The 26,578-nt window shown below is 39.4% G+C and overlaps 1 protein-coding gene across 2 annotated transcripts; it reads left to right on the top strand.

Annotated features, from left to right (window-relative positions):
• Positions 1-20: 20 nt before the first annotated feature.
• Positions 21-26,100, top strand: THAP9 (THAP domain containing 9). 2 transcript variants are annotated; one of them, XM_015096596.4, is made up of 5 exons: positions 21-196; positions 9,469-9,664; positions 12,344-12,647; positions 13,916-14,066; positions 18,927-26,100. In XM_015096596.4, exons 1-5 carry the CDS (start codon positions 117-119, stop codon positions 20,905-20,907), a joined length of 2,712 nt encoding a protein of 903 aa, XP_014952082.2. In that variant the 5' UTR covers positions 21-116; the 3' UTR covers positions 20,908-26,100. The 2 variants fall into 2 exon arrangements, with proteins under 2 accessions (XP_014952082.2, XP_014952083.2); XM_015096597.4 differs by lacking the exon at positions 21-196 and adding an exon at positions 317-8,930.
• The last annotated feature ends 478 nt before the right edge of the window (positions 26,101-26,578 follow it).

Consider the following 26,578-nt stretch of genomic DNA (forward strand, 5'->3'; position numbering starts at 1 on the left):
CCCGCCTTTCTCAAACAAATAAAGGTGGTAGCTGCGGAGTCAGCGGGCGGAGCTAACTTGACCGCGACTCATGCTGTCGCGGGAACACCGGAGGTGGAGCCTCACGTAGCGAGAAGATGACTCGAAGTTGCTCGGCAGTGGGCTGCAGCACCCGAGACACCGTGCTGAGCCGGGAGCGCGGCCTCTCTTTCCACCAGTGCGTGAGAACAGCCTCCGCGCTAACTCCCAGCAGGGCTTGGCGGGCTGCAGGCCACGGGGGTAGGGGCGGGGCCGGGTGGTGCGTCACGCCGTCGACGTGTCGTGCGTAGCGTGGGGTGGGGGAGGGAATTGGGCAACTTGGAGGGTAACACTCAGTTTTGTCATTCTGCTCAATGTTTGTCTGCGGAGTGCTTGTTTTCTCCTTGCCTACCGGTGCCCTGTAGCTCTTAGCAGGAGTTACTCTAAAGGAGTCTTGCTGCCTTTCCGTCGTCTTATTGAAGAGAGGAGAAAGGAAGGCAGTTTAGAAGAACTGTTGAAGGCGTGCGCATTCTTTAGTGTGTGTCTTGCTTGGGAGCATGAGTACAGATGCGTTTGTTACGGAATAGAGTTCGCCTCCCTTCTCCCTCCGGTTAGCAAATCCAATTTACTGATGGCGGGTTGTGGTGAAGGAAAGTCCAGCGTTAATTGCAGGGTGCCAAGCGAGGGGAATGGATAGATGGTGTTGAAAAGTTTTGAACTCCCTGATGGCTTTTAGGTTATTTCAAAGCGGCATTTGGGATGAGGGCTGGAGGGTGCGTGACGTTATTCTGATTGAGTGGGGGTAACAGGTTGGTGTTTGGAGAAGCTGAATCATCAGTTTTCTGGTTGTGGTTAGACCTCTGGTTCCAAACCTGAGGTCTAAGGGCTTGTGATCCTCAGGTAGTCACCATTCTCCACCTGGGTGGGGTTTAGTTTTTACAGAACTACCTAAAGATAGCCAAAACGTTGTTATGTGTATCCCTTGAGGAGGAATTGGGACCGTTGTATTGTCACTGAACTATTTATCGTTCAGGCTTTCTGGTTTAAGTGCCACTTTTCTTTTCTGCTTTCCCTGACTTCCCTAATTAGTCATTGCTTTGATCTACTCTTTGGAACTCAGGGAAGGCCTGGGAGACTGAATTCCACTATCCTCCCCCCAACACACACACACAACACCCCACTTTTAAAAATAAGAAACAGGAGACACAGGGCTTTTGTACCCGGGAGGGTTCTGAAGGCCCTTGTTTTCAGATTTTAACTAGTACTGTGTGTCATTACCAGTTGCTCACTATCATTAGCCCAGCTCTACAATCCAGGTCCAATTCCAGCTGTATTTGGTCATGGCAAGGAAGTTTCATTTGGCACAAGAGACCGATCAAATTTGAACCCACATCTGTGGGACAGTCTAGTAAAGGTCACTGAAATTAATGCGAGGTAGAAACGTGGGTAGAACAGATCCTCTCAGAGGGAAAGAAATGTACGGTATTTTTAAAAGTGGTAGCCTAATAAGGCAATATGATGAAGTAGAGAGTTAGACAAAAATAAACAAAGGACTTTTATGAAAAGATCAAAAAGAACTGTATGGGACAGGTGCTATTTGAATTGGACCTTGAGCCCTATCTAAAATGGAGGGTGGGGTGGATAGAAGATAGCATTTAAATAGAAATAGCATGGAGAAGGAAATGGCACCCCACTCCAGTACTCTTGCCTGGAAAATCCCATGGACAGAGGAGCTTGGTAGGCTGCCGTCTATGGGGTTGCACAGAGTCGAACACAACTGAAGCGACCTAGCATGCAAAAGGGCTTCCCTGGCTGCTCTGATGGTAAACAATCTGCCTGCAATGCGCAAGACCTGGGTTTGATCCCTCAGTTGGGAGGATCCCCTGGAGGAAGAAATGGCGAACCACTCCAGTATTCTTGCCTGGAGAATCCCCATGGACAGAGGAGCCTGGCAGGCTACAGTCCATGGGGTCGCAAACAGTTGGACAGGACTGAGCAAAGAAGCACAGCACAGAAAACAGCATGGGAAAATAAAGAATGGAAAGTGAAGATGTAGAAGCTGGGCAAAGTAGTTTGGAAACAAATTATCTACAAACGTGTCAAGTTAAGGAGTTTCAACTATGTATGGTAGGCCTTTTGTAGTATATCTTATTTTTAAGGAAGGCCACTTCCTGCACCTAAGCTGCTATAATTGTATCCTTTCTTCTCTGATATTTGTTTCCATCACTTAGTTCTTATTCTAGTTTCATTTTAAATTGCTCTCTCTGCTGGCTACTTGCCTAAAAACACTGAGCATGCTTGAATTACCTCCACTTTTAAATATACACAAACTCTTGAACCTTTGTGCACCTCTGCACTACCCTACCACTCTCCTTCCATTCACAACCAAGTTCCTGAAAACAGAAGCCTACTTCCCTAACTCCTGTTGACTTATCAACCTACCGCAGCCAGATATCTGTCCACACCCGCTGACTGAGGGTTATCAGTAATCTTGCCAAACCTAAATGAGCAATTCTGTTAATAAGTCTTTCTCTTAGCCCTGTTTAACTTTAATCATGCTGGTCACTACTTGGAACCCACACCTCCTTTGGCTGTTCCTGACATCCTCTCCCTAGTTCTCTCCCTTTTCTTTGATTTTTTCTCAACGTTTGCTGCCCTGTTTTTCCTGTACCTTTCCGCTAGTTTCTTTAAATAAGGAAGAACTCACATATTGCCTTATTTGTTTCATATGTTGAGGACCAAAGCAAGACCTGCTTAATTAAAAAAAAAAATTTTTTTTTTGGATGCAATTATTACACCAGTGTGCTTTAACTCTTCCAGCCTGATTTCTTCTCCGTTCATTTCATTTTCTAGATTAGTGAAGTGAAAGTCACTCAGTCGTGTCTGACTCTTTGCAACCCATGCCAGAAAACTAGAGTGGGTAGCCTTTCCCTTTTCCAGGGGATCTTCCCGACCCAGGAATCGAACTGGGGTCTCCTGCATTGCAGGCAGATTCTTTACCAACTGAGCTATCAGGAAAGCCCTCATTTTCTAGATTCCTGAAAATTATGTTTCTAAAAATGCAGATTTTATCATGCTCGCTCCCTTAGGGAAGTGTTTTAATCCCTCGGACTCTTTAGTGCCTAAAAAATAAGAGTCTAAGCTCCTCTGTGTGGCCTTTCCTCTATACCTCTGTTCCAACCTAAATACATTCCATTGTACTTCTGTTAATGGTACATGTGAGCAGAATTAAACACAGTCTATGTATGAATGAGGAGTTGTCGGCCTTCCTGACAGCTAGAAAGTTGTAAGGAAGACAGGAAAGAATAGAGAGGGGAGAAGGAGTTAGGATACTGTGGTGTAAGTCCTAGTGACAAGGTAACACTCGTCTACAGTAGTTCAGTTCAGTCGCTCAGTTGTGTCCGACTCTTTGCGACCCCATGAATCATAGCACGCCAGGCCTCCCTGTCCGTCACCAACTCCCTCAGTAAAACTCATGTCCATCGAGTCGGTGATGCCATCCAGCCATCTCATCATCTGTCATCCCCTTCTCCTCCTATCCACAATCCTTCCCAGCATCAGAGTCTTTTCCAATGAGTCAGCACTTCGCATGAGGTGGCCAAAGTATTGGAGTTTCAGCTTTAGCATCAGTCCTTCCAATGAACACCCAAGACTGATCTCCTTTAGAATGGACTGGTTGGATCTCCCTGCAGTCCAAGGGACTCTCAAGAGTCTTCTCCAACACCACAGTTCAAAAGCATCAATTCTTTGGCGCTCAGCCTTCTTCACAGTCCAACTCTCACATCTATACATGACCACTGGAAAACCATAGCCCTGACTAGACGGACCTTTGTTGGCAAAGTAATGTCTCTGCTTTTGAATATGCTATCTAGGTTGGTCATAACTGTCCTTCCAAGGAGTAAGCGTCTTTTAATTTCATGGCTGCAATCACCATCTGCGGTGATTTTGGAGCCCAGAAAAATAAAGTCTGACACTGTTTGCAGTGTTTCCCCATCTATTTGCCATGAAGTGATGGGACCGGATGCCATGATCTGTTTTCTGAATGTTGAGCTTTAAGCCAACTTTTTCTCTCTCCTCTTTCACTTTCATCAAGAGGCTTTTTAGTTCCTCTTCACTTTCTGCCATAAGCATGGTGTCATCTGCATATCTGAGGTTATTGATATTTTCTGGCAATCTTGATTCCAGCTTGTGCTTCTTCCAGCCCAGCGTTTCTCATGATGTACTCTGCATATATAAGTTAAATAAGCAGGGTGACAATATACAGCCTTGACGTACACCTTTTCCTATTTGGAACCAGTCTGTTGTTCCATGTCCAGTTCTAACTGTTGCTTCCTGACCTGCATGTAGGTTTCTCAAGAGGCAGGTCAGGTGGTCTGGAATTCCCATCTCTCTCAGAATTTTCCACAGTGTATTGTGATCCACACAGTCCAAGGCTTTGGTCTGCAGTAAGGGCTCAGCAAAAAGGTAGTATGGGAAGGAGAGAGTTAATCAACTTGCTGTTGCCTAAAGCTGCTATCTTCAAACTATTTGATCATGGCACTCTTTCAATAACAAAAATTTTGAATACATGCCTCTGATATTATTATGAGAATATTGGTGCTCTGTCAAACATTTGAATGACTTAAATGGAAAGTGGGACTGGCAAGTTAAAATTTGAAATGACCCTTTGATATATTCTCTTTCTGTAGGTATAAAGAGATTAAGAAATTTATTTCATATCCAAGGAAATATATATATTGGTAATTTGGAACAGTTTTGCCTGAACTGTTGTAATGAATTCTATTTTAAACTTGTATTTATATGTAACAAACATCTGTTTCCCATCACCGGGAATAAGCAGATGGTAAGGTGTTTGCTTTTTTCTCTTTTTTGGAAGAGGCTTAAGCTGTAGGTGTAATTAAAGCCCTCCCCTTCAGTCCTTTCTCTCTCTCTCCCTGGATGTAACCTCTGTAGAAGAGGTTTTTTTGTTAGCCACTTTTCTGGAAAATATTTGATGCAGAGGGAGCCAGAGGTAAATCCTCACTAACAGTATAAAACAGGCATTGTCAACAGGAGGAAGAAAATGGATTCTGTGTTACAGTGTAAGCCAATTCATTATTGTGTATATGAGATGGTGATTGGTTTAGAATTTTTCTGGTAAAGAACCCGCCTGCAATGCGGGAGACCTGGGTTCCGTCCCTGGGTTGGAAAGATCCCCTGGAGAAGGGAAAGGCTACCCACTCCAGTATTCTGGCCTGGAGAATTCCATGGGGTCGCAAAGAGTCGGACACGAATAAGTGACCTTCACTTTGAGAGGTGGCTTTAGACTAGGGACCTCTGGATTGCAGTTTTATTTGATTAGTTAATCTATTTGCTTGTAAATGTTATTCGGCTGCTCTGGGTCATAGCTGTGACACAGGAGCTCCTGGTCTTAGTTGCAGCATGTGGGATCTTTAGTTGTGTCTTTGCAACTCCTAGCTGTAGCATGTGGGATATAGTTCCCTGGCCAGGGATGGAATCAAGGCCCCCTACTTTGGGAGCAGAGTCTTAGCTACTGGACCACCGGGGAAGTTCCTGAATTCCAATTTTAACTGACTGTTTACTGATGGCTAAACTTGGCTGCTCCAGTCTTGGTTTCATCTTCTGTAAAAGGATAAAAACCTGTCTTACCGAGCCCTTTTTTTTTTTTTTTTTTTGAGGCTAAAAATGTCTTTAAAACATACAAAACACAAGGTAAATGCTTTAAAAGTATTATCAGTTGTTAATACCAATTTATTTTTGTCCAGAACTCAATCATGCTGGTTCAGTTCAGTTCAGTTCAGTTGCTCAGTCGTGTCCGACTCTTTGTGACCCCATGAATTGCAGCACGCTGGCCTCCCTGTCCATCACCATCTCCCAGAGTTCACTCAGACTCACATCCATCGAGTCCATGATGCCATCCAGCCATCTCATCCTGGGTCTTCCCCTTCTCCTCCTGCCCCTAATCCCTCCCAGCATCAGAGTCTTTTCCAATGAGTCAGCTCTTTGCATCAGGTGGCCAAAGTACTGGAGCTTCAGCTTTAGCATCATTCCTTCCAAAGAAATCCCAGGGTTGATCTCCTTCAGAATGGACTGGTTGGATCTCCTTGCAGTCCAAGGGACTCTCAAGAGTCTTCTCCAACACCACAGTTCAAAAGCATCAATTCTTCGGCACTCAGCCTTCTTCACAGTCCAACTCTCACATCCATACATGACCACTGGAAAAACCATAGCCTTGACCAGACGGACTTTAGTTGGCAAAGGAATGTCTTTGCTTTTGAATATACTATCTAGGTTGGTCATAACTTTTCTTCCAAGTAATAAGCGTCTTTTAATTTCATGGCTGCAGTCACCATCTGCAGTGATTTTGGAGCCCCCCAAAAATAAACTCTGACACTGTTTGCAGTGTTTCCCCATCTATTTGCCATGAAGTGATGGGACCGGATGCCATGATCTTCGTTTTCTGAATGTTGCGCTTTAAGCCAACTTTTTCACTCTCCTCTCTTTCACTTTCATCAAGAATCATGCTGGTTAGACTACAGTATTTACCAGCCTTTTCCATGTCATTTTACACATCAGAAACCTACAAACCTAGAAAGCTGCTTGGGACTGGCTTAATGTAACTACTTAGAGCTCCAGGTGGCCCAGGCCCAACCCATGGGCTAAGGGGGTTGATAGCTGTGCTCTCCAGGTGTGCCAGTTGGGAAGCTTTGCATCAGAAAGTCAGGCTAGTAATGTAACTTGGTAGACCAGCCAACTTTTGATGGTCCCTGACTTGTTGAGAGACTACACTCAGTCTGGAAATGTTGCCTCACAAACACGTACCATCATTAAGAAACCCCAGTGAAAAGAGATGTGCCTTTCTTTATTGGAAAATAATTCCCTGTACATTCTCTCGTGATTGTGTAGCATCATTTTCCTGGAACAATAAGATAAAAAATCCCCAAAGTGGAATTAGTTGTTCCTAACGAAGAACAAACTTTAGATGGAACCTTTCCATTTACAGAGTGCTTCTGAACACATCTGTGTCATATACTCTTACTGCCGCCCTGGAGGAAGCTGATAGATTGAGCGATGTATCTAATACCACATGGCTGATAAAAGGGAATTGAGGCTTAAATGCAGGTTTTCCAACTCAGTGTTGTTTCTGAAAGTGATTGAGAGAGTATCTCAGAATTATATTTTGCCATTTTGACATATCATTTCCCTAACAAAATTAGCTGAGGAAATGAAACTTTTTTTTTTTTTTTACCAGTTTCAGTTCTTTACAACTGTGTGCTTTGAAGCATGAGTTAAAATATGTAAGAGTGATACCTGTCGATCTGTCTCCAAGATAAAGAAGAAGGTGCAGAAAGAGCAGTTCTGTGATTTTCATTACATTAATCTCATGAGTTTTTTCCCTCACTCATTTCTGAATATAATAATTTGGCTGGGATTGACAAGTAGAAAAATGCAAGGTAGTTTTTATGTTCAAGGGTAGGAAAAAGTTGTCCTTTCAAAATAAAATAGAAAAACTGAGTGTAGGAAATGTACTTGTTTTCTTTTGTTGTTTAGTTGCTAAGTCGTGTCCAACTCTTTGCAACCCCATAGACTGCAGCACGCCAGGATTCCCTATCCTTCACCATCTCCTGGAGTTTCTTCAAACTCATGTCAATAGAGTCGATGATACTGTCCAACCATCTCATCCTCTGTCATCCCCTTTTCCACTTGCCTTCAGTCTTTCCCAGCATCCGGGTCTTTTCCAGTGAGTCAGCTCATTGCATCAGGTGGCCAAAGTATTGGAGCTTCCCCATCAGTCCTTCAGATGAATATTCAGGGTTGATTTCCTTTACAATTGACTGGTTGGATCTCCTTGCAGTCCAAGGGACTCTCAAGAGTCTTCTCCAGCACCACAGTTCAAAAGCACCAGTTCTTTATGGTCCAATTCTCACATCCATACATGACCACTGGAAAAACCATAGCTGTGAGTACATGGACCTCTGTCAGCAAAGTGATGTCTTTTTAATACGCTGTCTAGGTTTGTTGTAGCTTTTCTTCGACGAAGCAAGCGTCTTTTAATCTCATGGCTGTCACCATCTGCAGTGATTTTGGAGCCCAAGAAAATAAAGTCTGTTGCTGTTTCCATTTTTTCTCCAGTCTATTTCCCTTGGTGTGATAAGACTGGATGTCATCATCTTTGGTTTTTGAATGTTAAGTTTTAAGCCAGCTTTTTCACTCTCCTTTCACCCTCATCAAGAGGCTATTTAGGTCCTCTTCACTTTCTCCCATTAGGGTGGTATCACCTGCATTTCTAAGGTAGTTGATATTTCTCCTGGCAGTCTTGATTCCAGCTTGTGGTTCATCCAGTCTGCCGTTTCGGATGATGTATTCTGCATATAAGTTAAATAAGCAGAGTGACAATATAGAGCCTTGATGTGATCCTTTCCCAGTTTGGAACCAGTCTGTTGTTTCTTGTCTGATTCTAACTATTGCTTTTTGACCTGCATACAGGTTTCTCTTGAGGCAGGTCAGGTGGTCTGATAGTCCCATCTCTTAAGAATTTTCCAGTTTGTTGTGATCCACACAGTCAAAGGCTTTAGCATAGTCAGTGAAGCAGAAGCAGAAGTTTTTCTGGTATTTGCTTGCTTTTTCTGTGATCCAGCGGATTTTTCTACTTGTTTTCTACTGTTTAGTAATGAATTTCCTCAAAATTCATCAGAAGCATCTGTTTTCTCACAAAATTTCTGAGGGTCAGGAATTGTGGAGTGGATTAACTGGGTATGACTGGGAGTTTCATAAGATTGCAGTCAAAATGTTAGCCAAGACTGCAGTCACTTGAAGCCTTGATTGAGGCCGAAGGATATCCTTTCAAAAAGGCTCTCTCATGTGGTCTTTGACTGGAGAATTCAAGTTTCTAGCCAAGTGGACTCTCCACAGGGCTGCTTATGATATGGCAGGTAACTTCCCCCAAAGAAAAACCATTCAATAGAGCAAGGAAGACAAATCTTCAGTATTTTTTCCTGAGCTACTCTTATAGCCCATTATCACCTCTGCTTTTTAAATATTCTTTAGAAGCAAATCACAAACTCCAGCTCATACTCAAGGGGAGGGAAATAGGCTCCACCCCTTGAAAGGGGGCATACCAAAGACTCTGTGGATATAGTTTAAAATTGCCACAGTAAAGGAAAGACACACATGTTAAATTTGAGTAGATTCTGTTAAGTGTAGGCTGTGCAGATAGAATGTGCAGGATATTAAATGTGAGAATTGTCCACATACAAGTTGTAACAGATGGGATCACTTTGATACTGAGCTTTTGGATTTAAAAAGTCAAAGAACTTAGAAAAATGAAATCAGATCAAGTGAGTTAAACTTTTAGCTGGACTTAGTGTTTATGTGAAGCCATTAAATAATAAATGGGTTTGTGTAATAAATAATGCTGTAGTATTACTCTGATGTTTTCATGTTAACGGAACTTTAATATGATTGCTGTAGATTTCCAACTGATACTATTCAGCGCTCAAAATGGATCAGGGCTGTGAATCGTATGGACCCCAGAAGCAAAAAGATTTGGATCCCAGGACCAGGTGCTATGCTATGTTCCAAACATTTTCAAGAAAGTGACTTTGAGTCATATGGCATAAGAAGAAAGCTGAAAAAAGGAGCTGTGCCTTCCGTTTCTCTATACAAGGTACTTAAATCTAGGTGTAAACAAAATTCAATTTTATAGAAACTGAAAGTCTAGACTGCTCACATTATAGTCAGGATTTACAGAGATAAAAGCAAAACCAAAAACCTAGGCCTTAAAAAGTAATCCAATAATACAATACTTTTGTTTTTTTTTAATATATATGTAATATTATGTAATATTTTTAAAATACATATGTATTAATAATTATGCTTTGGAAGGTGTATATATGCAAATCATGCCTAGAAATATGTAAAGGTTACTGACATGATCATAAAAATCAACTAGTGAATGTAAATAGCCTTAGAATTCAGGGTTTTGTTTAAATATGAGACAGTTTTCATAATACTGAGCTGGCCAAAAAGTTCCTTTAGTTTTTAAGTGAAAATAAAAGACACATTTTTCATTTCACCAAGAACTTCTCTGAGTAACATATTTATTGTTTTGTTCCATTATCTTCTGCTATTTTCCAGGCAATTTCATAATTCTGTCTTCCCAAAACTTTCTATGTTTTTGAGCAAAGAACTGTTGCAAGTGTCTTTCACAATATTCCAGGGAATTAAATTTTTTTCTGTTAAGGTAACTTTGTAAAAACTGAAATAATTGGAAATCCAAAGGTGCAGTGTCTGGTGAATACAGCAGGTGAATCAAAACTTCCCAACAAAGCCGTAACAGACTTTGCCTGGTCATTAAAGAAACACACAGTCTTCCGTTAGCCTGGTGGAAGATTGTGTATTTTCTAATGAGTAATTCTAGATGCTTTTCATTGAGAGATGCTTTCAGTTGGTCTCATTGGGGTTAATCACTTGGTTTTCCAGAAGGAGCTCATAATAGAGGACCCCTTTCCAAACCCACCATATATACAATATCACCTTCTTTGGATGAAGTCTGGCCTTTGTGGTTGGTGGTGGTTCATTTCATTTGCCTCACAGTCTCTTCCATTCCGCATTATTGTCTAATATCCACTTTTCATTGCCCATCCCAATTTGTCTTCAAAATGGAATGTTTTTGTTACATTTCAGTAGAGAATTCTCACATGTGGAAATATGGTCGAGGTTTTTTTTCGCTTAACTTATGTAGAACCCATATATCAAAGTGATGAACATTACCAGGCTGGTGCAAATGATTTCCAGTGCTTGATTTGGATGTTTTGAGTAAGTTTGCTATCTCCCATATGGTGTAATGTTGATCGTTTTCAATGCCTCGATTTGATTGCTATCAACTTCAACTGGTCTACCTGACCATGGAGCATCATTCAGTGAAACCTGCAGCATAAAACTTTGCAAACCACTTTTGATGCATTCAGTCAGTCACAGCACCTTCTCCATTCACTGCACAAATCTTTTTTTGCATTTCAGTTGCATTTTTGCCTTTCTTGAAATATCAGTAATTAAGTGTAATATGCTGAAACTGTTGCTTTTGCCCCACCTTCAATATTAAAATGGCTACACAAAAATTCACCAGTTTTGATAGGTTTGTTTTTTTTAATGCATACTGATATGACAGCTGTCTCAAAACAGTCTAACAAAATTGTTTCAAATGAGGTTAAAGACAACTTTTTGTAAGATGGCTCTTTTTTGTTAGAGCCATCTTACAAAAAAGAATGAACTCTTTGGCCAACCCAATACTTTGAAATTATCTACCCTTTACTTTGGCTCTCCCCCAAAATGTTATTGATTTTGACCAGAAATGTACCTAATCATTAGCATTGATATGGAAGGAAGTATATGGGAAATAGAAGATTTTCTATGAGTCAATCACCAGTATTGGTGTTATATTTTTATGTTTCTTTTCATTGTTTTTATGTTATCCTTTTACGCCTTAGTCACGCACTCACTCATATATTACTCAGTCACTGTCTGCAGTCTTCATATAGTCACCCAACTACTCTATCCTGGCACTGCCCTATCTTCTTATTCATTGGAATCTCTTTTTGTTGTTGTTTTATCTCATTCCCTCTTTCAGAAGAATATACTTGGTGTCACATCCAAATTTACAAGTTCCAAGAGCTTTTTATTAATTGATTTGTGCATCTCTAACTGCTCTGAATTCTCTTTTGGAACCACAAATACTTACCCACTGCATATATGATAAATTGCCTTGCTTTTATGATTTTGTTTAAAATCAGTAATAGTTACAATTTATTGAGACTCACAGTGGTCCAGGCAGTATACTAGGCAATTTATGTAAATTAGCTTATTGTATCCTCAAGTCAACTCTGTATTGTTATCCACATTTTATACATGAAAAGGTAAGGGATTATAGAGGTTAAATTACAGCTTTAAGTGAGGGAGCCAGGAGTCTTAATTCCAGGGCCCATGCTCTGTCCTATGCCTTCCCTTCTGCACAAATAACTTCCCAGTCCCCTTCATTAACCATGTTGTTTCTCTTTCAAAGAACAACTCAAAACCTTCCCAAATTATCAACATCCTTCACTGGTTACTTGAATCATTTCAGAAACTCAGCATTATGCTACTATTTCTGTATGGATCCCACCACCAAAAAACTTGTGTACATTGTCCTGGAGACTATACATTTTTAAAAATCAGAAATTATTACCTTTTCTTTCATACCTAATTCTCCACAGCAACCAGGTGAGTGCTTTGTATTCAGTGATATTTTAATAGATAATCATTGTGTGATAATTTCTAAAATAAACCTCATTTTCCATTTGTGTCCTAGGTTCTCCAAGGTGTACACCTTAAAGGTAAAGCAAGACAGAAAATCCTCAAACAGCCACTTCCTGATAATTCTCAGGAGGTTGCTACTGAAGACCATAACTACAGTTTAAAGAGACCTCTGACAGGAGGAGCAGAGAAACTAGCTGAGGTGCAGCAGATGCTACAAGTGTCCAAAAAGAGACTTGCTTCTGCAAAAAACTACAGGATGATCAAGAAGAGAAAGGGCTTACAACTAATTGATGCGCTTATAGAAGAGAAGCTACTTACAGAGGAAACAGAATGTCTGCTACGAGCACAATTTTCTGGTATGTTCCCCAACGACCTGTGCAATACTTACTGCACAGCTCCTAATTTTTATGAAATATCATTACATTTTTATTTTGTATTGCCTGTGAAAATATGCCTTTAGCCAAAGAGTCTCTAGCATAAATAAGAAAAATGAAAAATAATCACCAAAATCTTGTTACAATTGTCCATTTTTAAAAATTCTATGTTTATTACAGGAGAAGCCAAGAAATGTATAAATGATAAAAATAACACATAATCCTACAACCCAGAAATGAGATCATATAGCTTATACCATATATTGTCCTTTTCACTTTTTATAGTCACACTCTTGTCACTGCAAATTCTTCGTAAGCAGTTTTAACTGCTGCATAATTTATCACTAAAGCCTTTTTTGCAGTGAGTTGAACTAGATAATTTGCAAGATCTCTTCGAGTCTGAAAATTGTGTAAGTCTCCAAAGTTTTTTCTAAAATACTCTATAGAGTATATATACGTCCATTGAAAGACTGTCTAGTCTTCTTCGTGAACCAGGATATTTGAAGAGGGGTAACACGACTGAAGCGACTTAGCAGCAGCAGTAGCAGTAGCCACATAAGAATTGCCAACATACTCTTTGATGAAAGGAGTAGGGATTTTTGGGCTTGCATTCTGGTAAAAAAAAAAAAAGAAAGAAAGAAGCATGTCAAAAGGAGTAGATACCTCCAGTGGAGGAGCATATTTTGTGTTTTTCTAGGAGGGGAATATAGGTTATAAATAGGGGTCCTCACCAGGAACAAAGAATTTTGTTTTCTCAATGGTAGGAAAGATTTGTCTGTTTATTCTGATTAATGCTGTACACCATATCCCTCAAAATGTTTCTCATGTCTAATTTTTACTCTCAAATAAATGATAACCAAGGAACAAACTAAAACAAATGAATGTCCTCACAATCCAGAGGAAATTTTAAATAATTTTAATAATAATTTTTTAAATAAATTTTACTCATTTATTTCATTTTCTTTCCTGTTCCTCCAAAAATATCCACATAAGCTGCTAATGAATAGTAAAACATAATAACTCAAGTTGAAACACTTTTTGTCCCTCTTTTTAGTGAAATGGTCCACAGTGAACAAGATAAATTGATCGTCTCTAAGAATGGATAGTAACCTCTGAACCAACTCAGTTAAAATGTGATTATATTTGAATTTTGGTGCCTAGCACATTTTTATATCCAAATACGATGATCTATGTCTGAAAATGTTACTGTACACATTTTTCATGACGAAGAATAAATTTACTCTTAACAGATTTTAAGTGGGAGTTGTATAACTGGAGAGAAACAGCTGAGTACTCTGCAGAAATGAAGCAGTTTGCATGTACACTCTACTTGTGCAGTAGCAAAGTCTATGATTATGTCAGAAAGATTCTTAAGCTGCCTCATTCTTCCATCCTCAGAACGTAAGTGAATGACCTTTTCGATGTAAAATAAAACATACTGTTCTTTCTTGCAGTTTATACACTAACGCTGTGTGTATTCATACTCTTCGTTTCGTCTTTCTCTTTTTAAAAACTTCTAGGTGGTATTTGCATAGTATCACAGTCTCGATATTTGATCAGCAGAGTGAGGGCATGTAGGCTGACAATATTTTTTTGCATTTTTCAGATGGTAGAGACCCTCTGGGTGGTAACAACTGAATCTTGAAATAGTGGAATATACTTCAGTAGTTTTGTATACTTCATATACTTCAGTAGTTTTAATATGTGACTAATCTAGAAAATCTAGAAGAGTTCTAGACTGATACCGTTGGTTTGAGGCAAAGATCACTGGTGCCAGTGCAGTTATCCAGAGAACAGATTTATGAAAAATATCTGTGGTCAAAATACATAGATATGTTTATTCTCTCTTCTTGTTGTTCAGTCACTAAATCGTGTCTGACTCTTTGCCACCCCATGGACTGCAGCACACCAGGCTTCCCTATTATTCCCTATTATTTTCTCTTAGTGGGAAGCAAAAAAACACAGTGACTGTGATGTGATGTAATACTCACTATTCACGGTTATTCAAAATACTGGTTTTACAGATCCCTTTATTTTTCTTTGGTTCAAATGGCAACAGTGCATTGCCTCACACTTCTGGAAGCTAGAGGTCCAAAATCAAGGTGCTGACAGGGTTAGTTCCTTCGGTTGTGAGGTGAGGGTCTGTTCCAGGCCTCTTTCCTTGGCTGATAGATGGTGGTCTTCTCCCTGTTTCTCCACGTCGTCTTCCATTATCCGCGTGTGTTTCTGTGTCCACATTCCCTCCTCTTATGAGGACGTGGCCGTGCTGAATTCGGGTGTGCCTTAATGACCTCATTTTAACTTGATGAGTAAAGATTCCCATCTCCAAGTAAGAGCACACTCTGAGGAACTGGGGATCAGCATGACAATACCTCTTTTTCGAGAGATGCAGTTCAATTTACACCAGTCACATTCCTGCTGCCTGGGCCTCCCATTACCTGGGAACTGTAGGCTAACTCCTTCCTGTGGCTCCTGGAGCCTCTGTGACGAAACGCGGCTCCTGCTGGGCTCTGCAACTCATCTCCTGCCTCCCTCCCTGCCCTCTTAGAGTCCATGTTCCTTCCATAAGGCATTTCTTGCCGATTCTGGCCTTGGAGACTTTCTCCTCCATCTGCCTGATATGCCCATTCTCCCTGTTAGTCCTGGAGGTTAGCCCTCACCCTTCAGACTCAGATCAGATGTCGCATCCTTTCTGAAGCCCAGCCTGCTGTCCCTCCAATTCTGGCCGAGGTACCCTCTTGCACACACAATGTGGAACTGAATCTTAGTATTTAAAATCTTAATACTTAGTACTTAAAACACTGTCTACCTTGTGAGACTGTGAGCTGCTCAAATACGAGGTCTGCGTCTGGTACACCTCCTGCCCTGGCAGGATGCCTGGAACACAGTGGTCTCTTGATAAATATTTATGGAATGAAAGAATGCCTGGATGGGCATTTAAGATTGTGAACAGATGTAAGGAAAAGATCTGGAAGAATGTCTTTAAAATATTAAGTGATTTTTTAAAAGATTATGTATTTATATTGAAGTATAGTTGATTTGGGAAGATCCCTTGGAGGAGGGCATGGCAACCCACTCCAGTATTCTTGCCTGGAGAAGCCAATGGACAGAGAAGCCTGGTGGGCTGCAGTCTCTAGGGTCGCACAGAGTCGGACACAACTGAAGCAACTTAGCACACGCAGTTGATTTACAGTGAACAGGGCTTTGTTTCAGGTGTACAGCAAAGTGATTCAGGGATATGTGTATATACATTCTTTTTCAGAGTCTTTTCCATTACCGGTTATTGCAAGGCTTTGGATGTAGTTCCCTGTGCTGTACAGTAGGCTCTTGTTTTGTATCTGCTTTATATAGAGTGGTGTGTATATGTTAATTCCAGATTCCTAATTTATCCCTTCTGCCTTTTTGCCTTTGGGATCCATACTTTTGTCTTCTATGTCTATGAGTCTGTTGGTTTTATAAAGTTCACCTATTAACAGTGATTTTTTTTTAACTTTCCATTTTGTACTTTTTTGTATTTCATTTTTTTTAAAAAAATGAAAGTATCATTTTATACAATCAGAAAAAAATTTTTTTTTCACTTTTGAGTCAGGGGAAAAGTTGGTGTGAGAGAGAAATCAGTTGCTTCCTTACAACTCTGAAAACCTGGTTTGGGTATTTCTACTCTAAGTTATAAAAACTTAAAGAAAATGAAGAAGTTCACTTGTCTTTCTGCCAGATAAGCTTTAGTCTAGTAGTTGTGGACATTAAGATATCATTCAGATTTCCATTTAAAAGGCAGGCTCACCAGAACGTAAGCTTTTTTAACCTGTTTAAGCTAGAACTCTTACTTAGAAGCATTAAAGAGTTTCATTATATACTTACTGTATGTGTAACACAGCATCTTTAGAGTTCATTTGAGAATCCTAATGCGAAAGAATAAATTTTAAACAGTTGATTAAAATTTGGTGACACACTTGAAAAGGGTTTTTCACCATACCAGTGAATTGTAGCACCCTGGTTGAGAGCCACTATATGTTTTCTCATTGTCTTATTTTCCCCTATTTTAAAATATAAACAACTGATTAATACTTTTTGCCTTCTAAATAGTTACAGTATGTCTTTTGCATCCTATAATTGTTTTTCAAATCTTTCAAATGCATCTTGAAATCAATTTAGTGAGTCATAATTCACATTAAATTTTATATATGCATTTATATGCACACATACATATAGTAAGGATATGGCATATAATAAGGGTAAATTCTGTTTATCAAAATTCTGGGTTGCAGCAATTTACCTGCAATGTAGGGGACCTGGGTTTGATCCCTGGGTCTAGAAGATCCCCTGGAGAAGGGAATGGCTACCCACTCCAGTATTCTTGCCTGGAGAAGTCCGTGGACAGAGGAGTCTGGCGGGCTACAGTCCACGGGGTCACAAAGAGTCACACACGACTGAGCAACTAACACTTTCAGATTGCAGCAAAATATTTGGAAAGCCCTGTCCTGAAATACTTATGGAAACATACTTTAAAATTTCAATTAAATAGAGATCGGCTAGTCTAGGAAGTAATCTTGGCAACCTAGAATATAGCCCCCGAATCAGAAATTCAACCTAAAAAAAGTCCTTTGAGAGTTATAAAAGTAAACTTCAGCAAAGACAGACACTTCAGTCTACCTCAGAATCCATTTAGTCTTATTTTAGACAGTTATGAAACGTGACTACTTCCTCTCCTGATCTGTAGCAAGGTAGGGTAAATTAGAACTGATGAGAATTCTGTCAGTTAGTGACAGTCACCAACAGTAATAGGAGACAATTAGCAACAGCCTGGAAAGGTCAAGGAAACTGTAAAAGACTTCCCTGGTGGCCCAGTGGCTAAGAATCTGCCTGCCAGTGCAGGGGACATGGGTCCGATCCCTGGTCCAGGATCCCACGTGCTGCAGGGTGACGAAGCCTGCGGCCCACGAGCACTGAACACGTGCACCTAGAGCTGGTGCTCTGCAGCGTCGGAGCCACCACCGTGAGAAGCCCGTGCCGTGCAACAAGGAGCAGCCCCCACTCTGCAACTAGAGGAAGCCCTCGGGCAGCAACGAAGACCCGGTGCAGCCAAGATAAAAAACAAACCAAACTCCCAAGATAAATATCATAGTATAGGTGCTTTTGTTGGGAGCAAGCAGACACTTAATTGTCCCAAAGGGCATAATTCTTTGACTGTAAAGACAGTCAAGAAGGCACTGAACGAGGGTCTCAGGAAAGCTGTTTCCTATTTGTGCATGACCAGCAGCACAGCATGGGCCAGGCATCTTACCCTATCCCTCTGAGTTCAATCCCTGGGTTGGGTAGATCCCCTGGAGGAGAGCATGGCAACTCATTCCAGTATTCTTGCCTGGAGAATCCCCATGGACAGAGGTGCCTGGCGGGCCACAGTTCATGGGGTTGCAAAGAGTCGGACACGGCTGAGCAACTCAGCATAGCACAGCAGCTGCCTCACTATCTCCTCATCTATAAAATGGGGTAGATGTACTAGATTTCTCAAAGTTTTCTTCTCCCTCTACAATTTTCTCATTTCAGTGAATATACAGGGAAGGCTGGTTTATCATCTAAATTATAAACACATGAATTAGAACAAACTAGGTAATTGATTTGTACACTTCTTTTAAGTGAATAAGAAGTTTAAAATTATTTTGTGGTATGTTTGCGTCTTAAAAATGCTGTTCTGTTTTTTTTAAGTTTCTCTACTGGGGCTCCCCAGGTGGCACAGTGGTAAAGAATCCGCCTGCCCAATGCAGGAGGTGCAACAGATGCTGGTTCGATCCCTGGTCGGGAAAATCCCCTGGAGGAGGAAACGGCAACCCACTACATTATTCTTGCTTGGAAAATTTCGTAGACAGAGGTGCCTGTCCTTTGGGTTGCAGAGCTGGACACGACTGAGCAACTGAGTGCACACACTCTAGTTTCTCCATTATCTTACTGTTTTATGGTCACAATAGGAATATATGCTTGAAAGTGTCAGTACAATTTGGCTACTTGCCTTTATTTCAACAGGGAGTTGAGGCTACTTTAGAACCATTTAAGGCATTTCCCCTTTTTTAATGTCTTCATTAGCGGTTTTTAAAAAAATATTTGGCTGCACCATGTCTTAGCTGTAGCACGTGGGATCAGTTCCCTGACCAGGGATCAAACCCAGGCCCCCTACACTCGGAGCGGGGAGTCTTAGCCACTAGACCACCAGGAAAGTCCGTCTTCTTCTGCGTCTTATTATTTTTCATCTTTTACATTTTCTAGATGGCTGTCCAAATGCAAACCTGGTCCAGGTTTCAACAGCAACATTTTTTCTTTTCTTCAGCAAAAAGTAGAGAATGGAGACCAGCGATATCAGTCTTGTTCACTGATGATTAAAGGTCTGTCTCTCACACAGCAGCTTCAGTGGGACCCCAGCAGTCACCATCTGCAAGGGTTTATGGACTTCGGTCTTGGCACACTTGATGCTGATGAAATGCCACTCGCCTCAGAAACTATTTTGCTCACGGCAGTGGGTATTTCTGGTCACTGGAGTACACCTCTTGGTTATTTTTTTGTAAGCAGGGCCTCTGGATATTTGCAAGCTCAGCTGCTTCGTCTGACGATTGGCAGACTAAGTGACATAGGGATCACGGTGCTGGCTGTCACGTCAGATGCCTCAGCTCACAGCGTTCAGATGGCAAAGGCCCTGGGGATACATCTCGACGGAGACAACACGAAGTGTACATTTCAGCATCCTTCATCTTCCAGCCAACAGATTGCCTACTTCTTTGATTCTTGCCACTTGCTTAAATTAATAAGAAATGCATTTCAGAATTTCCAAAGCATTCAGTTTATCAATGGCACAGCACATTGGCAGCACCTTGTGGAGTTAGCAGCGCTAGAGGAACAGGAATTATCACACATGGAGAGAATCCCAAGAAAACTTGCAAATCTGAAGAACCACATACTAAAAACGAATTGTGCTGCCCAAGTCTTCAGTGAGAGCGTGGTCAGGGCACTAGAGTGTTTGCTATCATTAGGCCTGCCTTCTTTTCAGAACTGTGTTGGTACCATCCACTTCTTACGCTTAATTAACAATCTGTTTGACATTTTTAATAGTAGGAACTTTTATGGAAAGGGATTTAAAGGACCTCTATTACCTGAAACTTTTAATAAAATCAACCATGTGTTAACTGAAGCCAAGACTATTTTTGTTACATTATCTGACACTAGCAATAATCAAATCCTTAAAGGTAAGCGAAAACTGGGATTCCTGGGATTTTTGCTTAATGCTGAGAGCTTAAAATGGCTCTACCAAAATTATGTTTTCCCCAAAGTCATGCCTTTCCCCTATCTCCTGATGTACAAATTCAGTCAGGATCATCTGGAATTATTTCTAAAGATGCTCAGACAGGTATCAGTAACCACTTCTAACCCTACCTGCATGGCATTCCAGAAAGCCTACCATAATTTGGAGACGAGACACAGATTGCAAGATGAGGTCTTTCTAAGTGAAGTAAGCAGCCTTGACATTTCAATTGCTCGAAGGACAGACCTGGCCCTCGGGACAGTTCAGCGTGAGTATGGTGTCAGCGTTATAGAGAGTCTTTTTTACAAAGAGGATATTTGCCCAGACTGGTCTGACTGTTTGCTAAGTGAGGCATTACTAGACCTGTCAGTTCGTAGGCGAAATCTCACCTCTTGCGCTGGTTATATTGCCAATAAGTTATCAGCTCTTTTAACATGCGAGGACTGCCTCAGTGCACTGTACGCATCGGATCTCAAAGCCTCTAAGATTGGATCCCTGTTATGTGTTAAAAAGGAGAATGGTGTGCATTTCCCTTCTGAAAGTTTGTGCCGAGTCATAAATACTTGTGAGCGAGTTGTGAGAACCCATTCAAAACCGACAGTTCATGAACCACTGCTTCCCAAACAGAGGGAATGTTACCTTCAACAGAAAATATTATATGAGCTTTCTGGGCACATTTATCTTTTTGTAGAGTTAGATGAGCATCTCTTTGATGGAGAAGTATATGCCATCAATCACTTTGTAAAGTTACTAAAGAATATCATAATCTGTTTCTTAAAGATCAGAGCTAAAGATATAACTCAGTACTCCTTAAAACACCACTCAGAAAGAATTGAGTTGAAAACTTTGTCAAGGAAATACTGGTCATCTTCACAGAATTACAGATGTTCAAGTTTTGCCAATACCAATAAATTCAGACATTTGCTAAGGAACAACAGATACCCATTCAAATGAAGGACCTAAAATATATTAACATTTTTATTAAAAATAATTGGCCAACATTTATTTTAAAATTCAACTGACAATATTTTACAAATTCTGCACAGTGGACAAGTTTGTGTTTATGTCTTAGGAATTTCTATTATGCACGTTATCAAATCTGCATGGAATTTGGTAGGGCTTGCATTTCAGAGTTACCTAAAAAGTAAAAAGTGAGAAGTCAGTAAGAACAGACTAGCCAACAGGTGCTGTGTTTGAATTTACCACTATCCAACCGAGTAATCAACTGGACATATTTTAAAAACAAGTGAGAATGGCAGAAACGAGCACAATATTGTAAAACAGTTATCCTCCAATAAAAGTTTTAAAAGGTGAGAATAATGACAAAGGAGTTACTAAACCATTGACTCCTTTTATAAAGACTACATTCCCAGAAAGAGATTTGGTCTACAACTCTTAAGAATAACACCTGAAAAAAAAAGAAGACTGTTAATCAGAATACCTATCAAACTGTGAATATAGTTTACTTACACATGAAAATTAAGCCAAGTTAAATACCAAACACTACAAAAATCCTTTTGCTGGGGTACCTTTAAATAGAAATAATTAAACTCTATTAGGCAGAAGGTAAACAAACACATGAGCCATGAAATGGACGATTCCTTGTGCTACAACCAAGCTTGGAAATGTTGTCTGGGGAGTATGCAGGTGATGTAATTTCCACAGCCCATTTGTCTGGACTTCATACTACTACTTTGAATAAAGTGGGTACTTGACTCCTATTGGAGGAGCACAGTGCTCATCAGAGAATGAAAAGAAGCCTTTGTTTAACTTCTTCTGAAGAGGATAATAATGAAACATTTTCAGTTTGGAATACTGTTGTTTCATATGTGATAAATCAGTTGGGGAAAAAACAGTCAGTTGGGAGAGTATGAAAAAGTTTGTCTTAATCATATAATGAGATTTTTCAGAAATTTGGTAGAAGCTTAAATAATCTGAAGATGAAAACACACTAAGAACAATTTTCTCTGTTCTCTCATATCCAGATCTGAAAAGATAAAATATGATAACATATAGTTATATGTACTTTCAGAAATGGTATTTAAATGGAAAAAAAAATGAACACACATTATTCACCTGTGTATGTAAAATATCTCTTATTGTCATTAATGTTCATAGACTACAGTTAATATGAAAACAAAGTTATAAAAGATTAAGGACAGGTAAAACTTCAGTTTTATTAATTGAAATTCCCCATAAATAGTATATTTTGATATATTTCTGCTGGGTCTACCTCAAACAAAGGCTTCAGTTTTGAACTGTAACCAGAATTGTCCTGTATTGCATTTTATAAGGAGATATTTCTAGGAAGTCTGAATACTGTGGGTTTGGTTTTGTTTGCAGTAGAATGAGTTTAGATGCACCAGGATAAATCTTATTTAAAGGAAGCCTGTTTATGTCACCACCTTTAACTTATTGCTTATATAAAGTCAAGTTTTGTAGTTATTTTTGCTTAAAACTAGGTTCATATCTGTAGTGTCTTATGTTCTCGCTGTTACATCTGACCCATGTCTTCTGTAATTTATTAAAATAGTGTTTTGCATTTATTTAAGTGCTGGGTATAAACTGGACAAACCCTGAAGACAAGAATTTTTCCATCACTGCCACTAGCACAGTTAATTGTTCTTGCCTTAGTGCGGTGTTCCAAGTCTGATGTCAGATTTACTTGATATGATACTCTTCACAGTGAACTTTCTGTTCATACTTGATTAGGGTAATTAACAGTTTACAGTTTCTACTCAGCACCCTTGTTCTTTCTCTTCTTCAGAGAAAACAAATATTCAGAAATGTATCCTTCCTACTTTCAACAGATAGTGCTGGAATAACTGGATATACACGTGCAAATGTTAACTCTAAATGGAGCAAAGACACAAATGTAAGAGGTAAAACAACTCTCAGATTAAAATAGTGGAGACTTGGATTCAGCAATAGCTTCTTAGGACACCAAAAGTACAAGCAAAAACTTCATCAAAATGGGAAACTTTGTGCTTTAAAGGACACCCATCAAGAAAGTAAAAGACAAGCTATAGAAACATTTTCCAAATCATGTGTCTGGTAAAGGACTTGTATCTGAGTATACAAATAACTCAATAATAAAGGATAAAACAACCCAGTTTTCTAAATGGGTCAAGAATACGAAGTTATTCTTCAAAGGAGATATACGTGAATGTGTGCTCAACATCACTAGCCTTTTGGGAAATGCAAATCAAAACCACAATGAGATACCACTTCACACCCACTAGGATGGCTGTAATAAAAAAGATCACAGGCATTGGCAAGAATGTGGAGAAACCGGAACCCTCATACATTGTTGGTAGGAATGCACATCCTTTGGAAAACAGCCTAGCAGTTCTTCAGAAGGTTAAACATAGAATTGCCAGATGACCCAGCAATTCTACCAATGGGCATATACCCAAGAGAAATGTACAAATTTCACAGCAGCATTAAAACAGCTAAAAAGTGAAAAAGTCCAAATGTCCAACTCATGAGTGGATATATAAAAACTGTGTTGTATTCGTACAGTGGGTCACACGGTATATGTTTTACATTGTAACAAACTATCTTTTGCTGTGATGTACCATGCAGTACATTAACCAGAAATACATGAAAAGTTCTAGTTCTCTACTTCCTCCCCAACATTTGCTATTATCAGGGTTCTGTTTGGAATCAGCCGTTCTAATGGGTGTGCCATGGTATTTCATTGTGGCTTTCATTTCTTTTTCTAATGACTGAACACCTTTCTAATGATGCTGAACATCTTTGCATAGGCTTATATGCCATTCACTGTCATCTTCGGTGAAATGTCTGTTCAAGTCTTTTGCCTCTATTTTAAGGAAGGTTGATTGTTTTCTTATTGAAAACAGTTAAGAAATAAAAACTAACAGTAAGTTAGTTAAATATTCTGGATAAAAGTACATTATTAGATGTATCTTGCAAATATCTTCTCCCAGTCCATGGCTTTTAAAATTTGATTGAGGTAAAGTTGATGTATAGTTGAAGTTGCAAGTGTACAACATAGTGAGTGGTTCACAATTTTTTAAGGTTAGGATGTGACTTTTACTTTACCATGTTTTGAAGAAGACATTAATTTTAGTCTAATTTATTGATTTTTCTAGGGATCATACTTCTTAGTTTCTTATCTAAGAAATCTTTGTCTAAACCAGTCCCAGATTTTTCTTCCTGTTTTCTTGTAGATATTTTCCAGTTTTAGGTTTTGCATTTAGGTTATGATCCATTTTCAGTTGACTTCCATGTGCGTACTTCATATTTTTACATACTGATGGTATCCCAGCACCATTTGTTAAAAGGACTGTTCTTTTTCCAGTAAATTACCTTTGATCCCTTGGCAAAAACTGACCACATAAATATGAATCTATTTCTGGCCTCTGTATTCTGTTGCCTTGATCCATGGGTCTTTCATCAATACCACATTACCTTGATTAGCCTTATATAATTCCTGAAGTCAGGCAGGAGTCTTCCAACTTTGTTCTTTTATAAAAAATGTTTGGCTATTCTAGTTGTACCTTTCCGTGTAAATTTTATAATCAGCTTGTTGTTACAAAAATTCCTTGTGGGATTCTCACTGGAGTTATGTTGAATCTATAGGCTGAGGAGAAATGATATCGTAATATTGACTTCCAAACCATGAAAATTATATATTTATATAGAAGATCTTCATTTTTAAAAATCAATGTTTTTGTTTCACATACAGATCTTGTACATGTTTTTGTTATGTTTCATGTTTTGTTGTGCTGCTATAAATGGTAATTTTAGAATTTCAGTTTTTAAATGTTCATTGCTATGTAGAAATATACTTTTGCATACTAATATTACTAAATGCACTTGTTAATCCTAGTACCTTTTTATTAAGATCCTTTGACTTTTCTTATATAGGCAATCACATCACACCATCCACACAGACACTGTCCTATTTATTCATTCCCAATCTAAGGCCATTTTACAAAAAAAAAAAAACAAACAGAAAATCTTATTGTACAGTGGCCTCAAACACAACACTGGACAGGAGTGTTTTGTTCCCAATCTTAGGGGAAAACAGTCTTCATCATTCATGTGATGTTAGTCGCAGGCTTTTTGGTTGAGGATCCTTTCTATTCCTAAATTGCAGAAGTTTTTTTTAAACCATAAATGGGTGTTGGAACTGTCTCAGATGATTTTTCTGCACATTTCTGGCAGAAAATTTTTGAGATCTAATTTACATACCATAGTAGTCACCCTTTTAAAGCATGTAATCTAGTAGTAGTTGGTATAGTCAAAAGGTGGTTTTCTGAAGTTTTTGAGATGATTGTTTTTCTTTTCTATGCTGACACACTGAACTACATTGATTTCTTTGAATGTTGGGTCAACCTTTTATTTCTGGGGTAAACCCAACCTGTTCACGATGTATTCTTTTTATTTACTGTCAGGTTTTTTTGTTGTTGTTCAGTTGCTAAGTCGTGTCCAACCCATGGACTGCAGCACGCCAGGTTTCCCTGTCCTTCACCATCTCCTGGAGCTTGTTCAAACTCATGTCCATTGAGTCGGTGATGCCATCCAACCATCTTGTCCTCTGTCAGCCCCTCTCCTGCCTTTTATCTTTCCCAGCAACAAGGTCTTTTCTAATGAGTCGACTCTTTGCACCAGGGGGCCAAAGTACTGGAGCTTCAACTTCAGTCCTTCCAATGAGTATTCAGGGTTGATTTCCTTTGGAATTGACTGGTTTGATCTCCTTGCTGTCCAAAGGACTCTCAAGAGTTTTCTCCAGCACCACAGTTCGAAAGTATCAATTTTTCGGCACTCAGCCTTCTTTATGGTCCAACTCTCACATCTGTACATGACTACTGGAAAAGCCATAGCTTTGACTGTACAGACCTTTGTCGGCAAAGTGATGTCTCTGCTTTCAAATGCGCTATCTAGGTTTGTCATAGCTTTTCTTCCGAGGAGCAAGCGTCTTTTAAATTCATGGCTGCAGTCACTGTCCACAATGATTTTGAAGCCCAAGAAAATAAAATCTGTCACTGTTTGACTAAATTACAGTTACATTAAAGTTTGTGGCCTTATAATAAACATTACCCTGAATATACTTTTTGTTTTTGAATAAACTAAAAATGCCTTAAATGCAAAATAAAGTTTTAATTAAAGCCTTTAAAACTTAGTATTTTATAAAAATCATTTGGATTAAAAAAGTTCACATTTGGTCTATAGATAAGGGAAAAAATGTGCATTAAAGAAGCCCTAATAAGAAAAAAAAACATCCTAAGTATTAACATAATGAAAAGTAACTACAGTGATAAAGGCTTCTTAGCTGATTGGCTTCCCTCTGCTTTGAGCTACTGTTCCAGAATCCCTATATAAAATATTAATACTTAAGGATGCAGTATGGTCACAGGGTGGGAGGTCCTGGTTTGAAGCTGCATTTACATAACAAGTATTCATCATCTTAGTTATTTGTGTTATCAAACAATAAAAATAGAAAACTTTTCTAAAGGTATTTTTATTTACATAAGACTGAGAAAATGTCAGTTGTCCATATCAGAAAATGGGGAGGCTAAAGCAGTTGTCTATCCCCCAATGTCACTGCTCTGCTTCTTTTATTACCTGCAACATTAAGTTTCTGTTTTCCCATACA

The sequence above is a fragment of the Ovis aries genome, chromosome 6, assembly GCF_016772045.2.
Source record: "Ovis aries strain OAR_USU_Benz2616 breed Rambouillet chromosome 6, ARS-UI_Ramb_v3.0, whole genome shotgun sequence".
Taxonomy (NCBI): Eukaryota; Metazoa; Chordata; class Mammalia; order Artiodactyla; family Bovidae; genus Ovis; species Ovis aries.